The sequence below is a fragment of the Antedon mediterranea genome, chromosome 3, assembly GCF_964355755.1.
Source record: "Antedon mediterranea chromosome 3, ecAntMedi1.1, whole genome shotgun sequence".
In the NCBI taxonomy this organism is placed as follows: Eukaryota; Metazoa; Echinodermata; class Crinoidea; order Comatulida; family Antedonidae; genus Antedon; species Antedon mediterranea.
Genome location: NC_092672.1, coordinates 14,603,128 through 14,614,305, shown reverse-complemented (window position 1 = coordinate 14,614,305; position 11,178 = coordinate 14,603,128). Strand labels below are relative to the sequence as shown.

General features: G+C 34.2%; 1 protein-coding gene across 2 annotated transcripts; it reads right to left on the bottom strand.

The window, feature by feature from the left end:
* Nucleotides 1-475: 475 nt before the first annotated feature.
* On the bottom strand, nucleotides 476-9,737 carry LOC140044942 (leucine-rich repeat-containing protein 47-like). 2 transcript variants are annotated; one of them, XM_072089653.1, is made up of 6 exons: nucleotides 8,698-9,737; nucleotides 8,205-8,321; nucleotides 7,851-7,969; nucleotides 5,166-5,285; nucleotides 4,732-4,834; nucleotides 476-4,605 (listed from the first exon to the last, which is right to left on the bottom strand). In XM_072089653.1, the coding sequence occupies exons 1-6, from the start codon at nucleotides 9,712-9,714 to the stop codon at nucleotides 4,195-4,197; spliced, it is 1,887 nt and encodes a 628-aa protein (XP_071945754.1). In that variant the 5' UTR covers nucleotides 9,715-9,737; the 3' UTR covers nucleotides 476-4,194. The 2 variants fall into 2 exon arrangements, with proteins under 2 accessions (XP_071945754.1, XP_071945755.1); XM_072089654.1 differs by lacking the exon at nucleotides 5,166-5,285.
* Nucleotides 9,738-11,178: the final 1,441 nt, after the last annotated feature.

Below are 11,178 nucleotides of genomic sequence, written 5' to 3'. Positions count from 1 at the left end.
GCACGGTATTGTTGACCGCTGGTTAATTTTACGCTGTCTGCCAATTTACATATAGTCTTTTCCAACTCTTTCATTTCAATGGTACTTTTTTTTTTCTTTTATTACTAAAAATATATCCATTTCATGATATTCATAACTTAACATTGTCTTAACACATTCACTTAGCGTAGGCCTATTCATTTTCCTAAACATATTCATTTCTTAACACAATTCATATTCTAGCATATTAAATTCTGAACAAAATCATTATAGCAAAGGCCTTTTCTTAACATAATTCATATTGTAGCATATGAATGGTACTTTTTGCTCAATGCTACTTCGGCAACAGACAACTTGTGAAAGCACAATCAGAAACTGGGTGAGTACTTGGCGAAATACTGTCATCAGGACAATATTCGAGTGTGCTCACTGGTCTGAATGGACCAGTACACCACCCCCTCCCCCCACCTACTCTTCCGAAAGACGTACTGGGTTGGGTACAGCGCTGGAACCTGTGCCTATTGTATTGTATAGCTATGGTTTGCGAGGCGTCTGCCTTAACCGATCGGGCCACTCGATTGATGTTTTGGTCCCTGCAAAGATAGTCGCACTATCTTTGGTCCATGTCAAAAAATTATGTCCATGTTAAAAGAATACAGAGGGCGTGCTATTTAATATCTCGTATGAAAGATACAAATTAGGGTTTAGATATTTTAACCTAATTTTTTAAAACTTTGAACAAACGAAAATAATGTAAACCAAGTACTGTATCTTTTATTGTGTTTGACCATGAATAAATAATTTTAAAAAAAGAAACCGATTTCTCTCTGCCCAGTAAAAAGTTATTTGAACAAAATCTGACATTAAACACTACAGACCTATAATAATTGTTACTTTCCTTAGACCTTACGCCTATATCTAAATCGGACTTAGCGTCACTCACAATAGTTTACTCACCGATGTTTTACTTCATAAACTTAAATTTAATTTTTCGTATAATAGTATTTTGTTTCATTTAGATGGCAGGCAGTAAAAGTAACTATTCAGGGTTCAGGGGCGTTCGCAGAACTTATACCTCAAAATTCACGATAAATGACACCTATAGTTCGCCTGAAATGACGCTCTATATCCGGTAAGCTAATAAATTCTGGCAATTATAGTCAATAAATACAAATTAAATATTATTATCAAAGATCTTTGTTATTATCAATTAATAAATAAAAAAGTTAGACACAAAATATGAAGCTGCTGCTGCTGCTATAAATATATTGAGCAAAATGTTAAATTGTATTATTTTGATTAAAAGTCAGTAAAACTACAATTTCCAAAATTCATTTTCATTATACATAAACTATAAACTGTACAAGAGTGTTGCTTAAACTACACTTCATAAAAGAAAAATATGATCGAAATTTGCAAAAAGAAGCAATTAAACACTGTTGTTTCAAAGTTTGGAACGTTCGTACTACGGAAATTCAAAGTCAGAAATTCATTCTGAGCATGTTCAGAAATATATCCACTCAAAAAAAATACGATGACGGCGGTAAATTGTGCGCGGTAGTGTAATGCTTGTTAATTTACGCTGCATTCTGTCAATTTACATGTACTTTATAGGCTCTTCCAAAACTGGACTTTTAGTCCTATAATGTTAATGGTTATTATATATGATAAAATGGGATCTAAATTTTAATTTAGTCACAGAAAAAAACATTTAGCATGAAATTAAGGGTGTTGACCGGGCAACTGGGGCAACAACCCCCCTACGTCCGCCCCTGGGGTTGTTCATCTGAATGGCTTGATGTATTGTTTAGATTCCCATTCCATAAGGGTTATATTTTGGGTCCCCTTTTTTCAATTTATTTATTAATGATTTTTGTTTTATTCACACTTTTTTCACGCTACTGCTCTAGCCTGCTACGTCCCATTAGGACTACTCAATCAGAAGCTAAAGCAAGCAGCAGTTATAGTTCTAAGGACGACAGTTTTGCGAAAATGGAAACTCCACTATAATTTATTGATTCCAGCTGCTACAGTAGACCCAAAAAACGTCTGGGAAAAGAGTGATCTATTAGGACATGTCATGCTAAAATTACAAATCCCAAAGCATTTCTGGTTTCATCACTGTCAGATATTCATTGAATTATTATCGAAACAGTCCATTAAAGTTTGTGTTTGTAATATACTATATACTTCACACTTGAAATATCTAGGGTGATGAAGTGACCCCCAGATTTGACCTTAGCAATAAAATTAACTAAAGTGACAGAAATTGAGTATTCACTTCTGTAACCACAAAATAATATTTAATCACATATAAAAAGAGAAAAGAAACCCAAAAACCATTGTCTGACAGACAATGTAAGTATTTGTTGCTTTAAATTACATTTTTTCAGGTAAAATAACTATTATGTGACAATAAAATGACACATTCAAAAACATTTGAAATAAAAAATATTTTTCAATAAGCGAGCAGCGTTTTTTGTAAGAAATATTTCTTGTTGTAATTTGTTATTGCTTGCTGATGACATCAAACTTTTTAAAATATGGACCTTCTTCGCCGGGTAATGTGACGTGTGCGTTGAAGGGAAACCCCTGAGTGTTTTCGGTGGATCAGCGGAATTTTTACCCTACAAAAAAATTAAATGCCTGACCTACAACCCAAAAAAATCGTTTTCATCGGACCTTTCAAAGTACCAAACTAAAATTATATACTGTATCATAATAAACACCACCACGTATGGCCCAGAGATTTAAAAAAATGAAATTTGATTGATTTTAACATACAATTAGACAAATGAATTCAATATACAGTATTGTATACCACTACACATTGATTGAAATAAACTGCTGTTCATACACATACATTTTCAACAGAATGATCAGACTGCGCATACAACTTATATATGGGTATGTTTTGTTTTTGATCAGCGATTACCAATCGATTTACAACTTGCTATAGCGGGCCATGGCACATGTGTTCAAATAGCATGTTTGTTTGATTTACCTTTGATGATTTCGATACAAATCTTTTTTCCTCCTCATTTATCCATTATCCAAAAAAAAAAAAAAAAATGCATTCCATTCCAAGGAATTTAATGCAAATTTAAAACTGTACCCACCTCCTTAGAATAAACAGTGACACACATTTTAAAATCTGTAAGCTTTTCTATCTGTAAACTATCTTTTAAACTAGACACAGTACCAATATTTTGATATTGTTTAGAAAACACTTACTTTTCAGCAAAAAACTAAATAGAAAAAAAGCAGTAAACATACCCTTAAAATGATTTTTGTTTACATTGCTGTAATTGTGTTAATGATTATTGACTTAGCATTGTCTGTTGATATTTATATTACACTATTTTATATTTAAATGTCAGATGGGATGAACAATAATCCCTAACGACTTTTACAATATGTATAAATGGCTAATATTATATTTGTTTTATTATACTGTACTACTATTTAAAGGTAACGGGACGACTCGGCCTTGAGACGATTCGGTCCTGGGACAATTCGGCCTTGAGACGATTCGGCACACTTAAATTTAATCGGCTTTGATATGCATTTTATAACCACAAAATAAGCTTTTTCCCCAAACTTTATTTTCAGATAGACTATGGGGTAGAACTACTAGGGATAAAAATGCAATCAAGCAAACATTTTGAAAACATTGTCGAAAATGATCATTTTTTTGTCACGCGAACGACGTAAACAAGTTACGCCCCCTGTTGGATGCTTGGCGAATGCACGAAATAAACAAAGTTTTCGAAGTAATAAATTGAATATAAAATTACGTTTTTTAGTAATTTATTATATATATTATATTAACATTGTCAATATCAATAAAATACAGATTGTAGCTTTAAACACTTGATAAATACCAAAAAAATGAATATGAATTTGGTCTAAAGTGAGACGTTTCGGCCCACAAAGTGGAATGTTTCGGCCCAAAAGTGGGCTGAATTGTCCCACCAAAAGTGGGCCAAATAGTCCCAGGCCGAATCGTCCTGGAAGCCTATTTAAAGGCCTATGATTTGTAACATTGGTTTTTACAGTAATGTTATGAAACTTGGCACTTTCACAAACACTACACTGGTACTGAAAGTGTATATACAGTAGTATATGAAAGAATAATAAACTTTGATTTATCAGTTAAGTATCAGAAAAACCTACTGATTTCTCATGACTTACCATGTGATACAGTTGCAAGGGTTAAGTCAAAGGCCTGACAACAAAAATCTCTTTTTCAACAAATCTTAAATCAATTCTAGAGGGATATAGGACCTTCAGATTACCATCAGTATCTGAAACTCTTACTTGCTGTATAGTAAGATAATGCTGCTGATCAGTATCTGAAATGGCCTGCGCTTTACATGTTGTATCTATGACACTGCATGCATCACTTTCCATGCAAACCCCAACATGTTGATCAACTCCAACTGCACATTCTGAAATCAATTTCATTTTTCCTATTTTCAAGTCATCACCTTGATTGGGTAGCAGCTGCCCTCCTAACTTAATATCTAGCATCGCTTTTAAGAGGGCATCCATAACTTGTTTACAAATATCCAAGTTGGTAGAACTGGTCACTTCAATAAAAACATCTTTAGTCTTTGATGAAATCTGCCATAACAACAACAAAATAAAATTTTCATAGAATTATGTTATTAATGTGTATACTGTATAAATTTCAATTTTTTGGTTATTAATAAAGGAATTTTTTTTATTTACAAAATAATAATACAGTACCTTTGAAACGTTTGAGTTTGTAATTGGTGGAAAAGAAATAACATGATCATCTGCATTTGTAAGACATGGATAAAGTTGTTTATCTTTTAGTAAATCCAGATATCTATAAAAAAAAAAAAAGTTTTATTTAAGTAACTGCATGTATAATATCTTTTCATATGATCATTATATCAAATTTATGCTTGAATAAATTAAATTTAGACAGCAATTGCATAGACCAAAATGTCATAAAATGCCAAGAAACAAAGCTGTTTCACACATATTCTAAAATCTTATTTCAGAAGCAGACTCCCTAGCATAAACCAATCACCTAGCAGACTCCCTAGCTCTATGGGATTGAGTTTAGAAAGTAAACTAAAGGAAGCTGTATAATTTGTATGTTTAGTTAACTTTTTAAAACAAGTTGCTATTGGGTAATTGTAAGACTTACTTACATTGGGAAATCTGGGAGAAAAGAATCATACAATATCATTGTGCTTTCATCTACCATGGGCTTTGACCATCCCTTAGCAGCAAATATAAATTCAGACAACAGAGTTGACTCTGGAGCAGGCCTATGGTAAATGCAGAATGTAAAACATTCCTGGTCAGACATTGGGAGTAGCAAAGGGTGAATAAAAAAAAAAACTTTGGGTGTCTGTCTCAATAAAAATACTGCAACTATACTCTTTATACGCATTTTCCGTTCTGTTTCTTGTAGTAAAAGAGGATGATCTTCAAGGGTGTATATTTGTAACACTTCTTATTATCAAAACTACTATTCAAAAGATTAGGACCTCTAAATTTCAAAATTAAGTAAATATTTACATGGTAGTGTACTATTAACTTTTTTGGGGGTAAATTATCTAATTACTGATAAGTGATCCCACACACCCTTCTTTTACACACAACATATTTCATCATCTGTCTACATATTCATGAAAAATAAAAATGTTGTTGTCAATAGAAATGTTTTAAGAATAAAAGGACAACCTTTCTATATTAAATTTTTTTTTAACTGTGGAGAAAAAAACCCTAAAAAAAAAGTTAAATATAAATAATTATTTGTGAACAAAAATGTGTAAATTTATATTATGTAGGCTTCCAAGTAACAGTAACGGGAATTAATTTACTAGAGTGATGAAACTTAAGTTTTGCAAAAAAAAATGTCTTCGATTTGGTGTCACATCAGTCAGGCAATATCTCTAGCAGCTAGACCTACATTGAGCTAGTGGTACCGTAGCAGCAGCAGCAGTGAAGTTGTGGTTTATGTGAATGTGTGTGTATGAACGGACAACCTAAGTTCTGGGAAATGCATGGTTGGTGGCTATGTGTGAAAAAGATCACTTATTTTTAGTACGCGATAAATTCCTTTTATTAAGTCAAAATGTGAAATTACAGCACATGCTAAACTACAGTCGAATCTAATGGGATCGGTATAAAAATTCGAGTTACGCGAACTTCGACTTAAAGATTTGCCAAAAAAATTCTAGGCCTAGGTTCACTCACTAGCCGCGCTATGGCTAGGCCTAGTAGACCCTGCCTTGTCGTGATCGCGGCCTACGCGATGAGCCTTCTTTAATCGAGTTTGCTCAGCTAGCTAGCTAGGCCTAATAAATGCTAAGCCTCTTTTATCGGCAATGATAAACTGTATTTTCTTTTATGGTTTAAGCCCGAAACAATACGAAAACGTATATAAATACATTTCGGTTCTTATTTGAAATCGGTATCCATTGTTTATTGCCATCTGTCTAGCACAAAATGGGTACCCACAAAACGCCGCTCAAGTTCTCAACTCTGAAACAACTCATACACTATACACTAGCGCGAGTTGTAGGACGCCGCCTATACTATACAACCTGCTTGAGAGAACCGATATGGTCCCACATTATCTGCTCTGTCGTTTGTTTATCGAATTACGTACGTTTCATCGGCTGTTTTAGCGCATTGTTGCCGCATGATTTGTGACTTCGACTTATACGATATAAATCACTAAAGAATGTGTGTATTCGGACCGCAAAAAGACTAATTTCGATATAGAAAAGTTCGACTTGCGCGAATTCGACTTAGGCGGAGTAGACTGTATAAAAATCATGTTATTGTTAATACTATAGACAAAATGCAAATTTGTCTAAAAACATGTCAATTCTAAATCTCTTATAGCTCAAAATGAAAGGTGACAGCCATTTTTGTGTGATCAATCCATCAGGACCTTAATTCAGCTTTCACTGACAAAAAGATACTGTACTGTAAAGCCCAAAATGTTTGCGAGCCTAAGTGTTCACGAATTTACATTTTCAACTATTTTTCAACCTTTTATTTTTGTCAGTATAATTACAGAATTCGCAAATTATAAATTTAGGGATGTAAATAAATAAACGTTTTCGCTACACAGTGGGCGAGGCACGTGCTTAATAGGCACTTAGATAGGGAACACCCCCATAATTAATGTACTCTACCAAACTATTGTTTGTTTACAACAATGACAAACAGAGTATGCGACACCGGCGATGGTGGATCTCTGGCCCGGGGAGAGCATGTCGATGGTATTTTTGCCGTTTGCTACCCCAAACTACACACATAGAATAATTACTTTATGGACACATTACAACTTATTATATGATTTAATGGACAAAGGATTTGTCAAGCAAGTACACTATACATCTATATATAAATTTATGTAAGGGCAAAATTCGGTAAATTGCGCGAATGTTTGCTCGATGGTATATAAAGTTGGTTCATCTTTCGCTACTGACTTTAATCACCTGATGTAACCCTGTTTAATACTAATTAAATTGAGTTAGATAATTAGTTATTTACAATTAAAACAAATTTAGGTTAAACAATTTGACCCAAATAGGGGTGTTTTCCGATCATGGTATACTCTGTCTAATGGATGTCCATCTTGAAAAATACCTGCACACAATAATACGAAAACTTACTGTGTATTCGAGAACCATCTGTGGGCACGACCATCTAGTTTCATAAAAAATTACCTAAGAAATGTCATAAGCTTTTTTATTCGATCATTATTTCAGCGATAAATCCTCCCACGGCGCCATGCTTCTCGATCTCGAAAAGAATTGTATTAGTATTACACCAATTCATTTTTGTGTGGCACTGGGGTTGTGGCAACTTACTTGTGTACCCCAGACAAGGAACTTCTTTTTATTTTCTTTCTTAATTCATCAGCTTCTTTGTTTAATCGTGACACAAGTGACAGTGCAGTTTCTTCGGTGTGCTTACCCAAAGGAATTATCTAAAACGACAAATAGTATACGAAACAAGACAGTTTTAGAAATCGTTGTCTAATTTTAAACAAAAACAAATTGTGGAATAGGTTTTACCTCATCTGGAATCATGATATAATTCGTATTTAATAATAGATTGTGTTGAGTCTATCTGTACAGTATGAACAATTAATTGGCAATTGATGAGGGAACAATGAAAAAAATAGCGAAAATACACAGATGTATGACTAAAAATGGCTTTACCTTAAGAACAGCAGGAGGAATAGCATCAAATTTAACAGGTGTCTTGATAAAAGCAAGATCATGGGTTGCAATGGTTGCTTTTGTCCTTTTCGCACATAGAGAATCATGTAATTTGGTCTGCAATGCAAAAAATAAAGTCAGTTGATACACAAATACACAACACAAAATGTACCAATGTTGTGGGAGTCGAAACAATAGACAATGTTTTCAATCTTGACCCATAAATCTCAAAACTGTAAAAGAAGTTCACAATTATCCCAACATATAAGAGGTGTGTCAAAAAACCTAAGTACGTTATATCAATGAACAGTCAATGGTGTTTCACTTTACCACCCACAATTAACATGAACATGGTAATTGTTCTTCAAAATGGGTTACATCATGATTACCTAAAGGTAAGTCATGTCATGGAATAATAAAATATGACACACATTGGAAAAATGACGCACATCTGCGGGGGGGGGGGGGGGGGGGAGGAATGAGGAATTCATACCTGAACTGAAAGAAACTGCTTAAAATTTGATCCACCTTCTAAGTCAACATTGCGAACAATGCAACACACAATGTATGGCCGTATGTTGTTGGTATGTTTGGTCACAATAACATCAACAATGTTCTTGGCTTCAAGGTCGGCAATAGGTAGTATCTTCATTATTTTTTCAACTTTCGATGGCGGATCATTATCATCATTGTTTTTCTTCTTTTTCCCAAGACTTTCCTCCTTAGTCAGTTTTGATTCCTTAGCAGATGAGCTTGTTGAACCATCCTTTGTTCCCTTTTTTCCATTTACTCTAACATAGTCAAGGATAGCCTTTGTTTTGCATTGCTTTACAAGTTTATCAAGCCGTCTATCCTTGAATTTGTTATTTAAAAGCAAGCACTCTTTTAATTTTGAACAATTGGCTAATTCAGAGGGTAATTCACTAATGACATTTTCATGAAGATCAAGCTTTTTCAAAGCTTTTAGTTGGTCAACATTGCCACTAAACTGTTCAATGATATTTCTAGAGGCGTTTATGTCACTCAGATTAGGGAAACATGTGGAGAATAAACTTTCTATAGATTTTAGTTGGTTTCCAGCAAAATTCACAATTGCTAACTTATTCAACACTAGCAAAATGGGTAGTTCTTTAATTTGATTATTGCTCACATCAAGACTCTCAAGGTTCGTTAGTTCGTTTACTGTAGATGTAATCACTGAAATCTTATTATTAGAAACATCAAGTAATTTCAAAAGTTTCAGTTGGACTAGAGATGACGGCAGTGCATCCAGTTGGTTATCTCTGCACACCAAGTGAACCATGTGGGACAGCTGGCCTACCTTTTCATTAATCGACGTGAGACAAGTATTTGAAATTTCAAGAAAATTTAGCTTTTTCAAATCAAAAATGTGTTCATCAAGTCCACCATGTTGTATTCTACTTGATATTTCTGTACCTGATAATACTAATTCTCGACGATTTTCAATTTTTGCACGAGTTGTTTCTTCCCATTCATTTGCTGACGACATGATGGTTCGAAACGAAAAGGCCTAACAAATCATCAGAGAAGAAATTATAAGTCATGACACGCTCGAGATAGAGCGCCTCTCACGACTAGATTTTTATGACGATTTTTAATACTGTACTGTATAATTACGAAGCCCCATTAGGGACATCCGTTAAAAAAATTGCCGCCACTATCTTGTACGTACGACTTATTATCTCGTACGTACGACTTATTATCTCGTACGTACGACTTATTATCTCGTACGTACGACTTATTATCTCGTACGTACGACTTATTATCTCGTACGTACGACTTATTATCTCGTACGTACGACTTATTATCTCGTACGTACGACTTATTATATTGCACTCTTGTGCATACGTGTACAACCGCTAATGCTTGGTTCCCACTCTAGAGATGCAACACGTAACGCAACGTGAGTAAATTGACCAATCACAAGCGATGGATTATCCGAACTGCCGCTTGTCATTGGTTGCGTTGCGTTTACGCCCTTGCGTTACGTTTTAGTGGGAACCAAGCTTAATGTAGAAAACGCAAGCTAAAATGTCGAAACAACCGTTAATGTAGAACAATCCACCGCTAATGTAGATGTATAGCTATCAGTCTATCCACCTCTCTCGTAAGCGACAAACTTTCTAAAAAACAACCATCCATCCAACTCTGCTATTCTCCGAATCGTTTCTAGGCTATATCTTTTATGCTTTTGATCCTAGGGAGTAGTGCAGTTGATGATTGTTTATGAAGGGTGATCAGGTCGTTCGATAGAGTTACCGGTAGTGTGGATCGTGGTCGTCCTCTATACTTTTGTTGCTTACATTTTTCAAAATAATAGTTTTGCTTTATTGGCTGGGACTTCCTTTTGCAATCTGAGGGTGTGACCTAATAAAATTGTAAGGTTCACAAATATCAAAATTTGAAAAACAATTATTACGATGATGAATGACTTATAATATAATAGAAAAAAAATAACAAAACAATAATTATAAAACCCGGTGAATTTATTGTAAACTATATCTGTATGCCGATATTTTTGTAGGACAATTACTTTCTCTCATTCTAATCATAGAAACGTTGAACAAAAACTTCAAAATAATCTTGAAACATGTAGCAATATAATGTTACCTTAGTAATAGGCATAAGTATAGTATTAAAAAACCACTGGTGCCGTGATGTTAAAGGTTGGGCAGAATACGTCGTGCCTTTAAAGATTAAAGAACACCTTACAGAGCTCTTAATTAATAGAAAAAGTGTCAAAGATGTTATCACTATTCGTTTTGATTTCTAAAGTTGTGAAGATATCAGTATGTGTAAGTGTCAACATTCAGTAAATCAAAAATAATCAATATACGTTTTAGTCGCGTGCAACGCGACTCTACATCTCACTATGTCGGTCGGTTGGTCGGTAAACACTAACTTTAGCACGCGACTGCAGCCATCTAAATGGTTAACCTAACTTTAAAAGCAA

Excerpts from the sequence above, each read along its gene's own strand:
- LOC140044942 (XM_072089653.1), bottom strand. The coding sequence starts at position 9,714 with ATGTCGTCAGCAAATGAATGGGAAGAAACAACTCGTGCAAAAATTGAA. Across the intron at positions 5,286-7,850 it reads TCCTTGTCTGGGGTACACAA|GCCTGCTCCAGAGTCAACTC; the intron begins GTAAGTTGCCAC and ends CATTTACCATAG. Across the intron at positions 4,835-5,165 it reads TTTCTCCCAGATTTCCCAAT|ATATCTGGATTTACTAAAAG; the intron begins GTAAGTAAGTCT and ends TTTTTTTTATAG.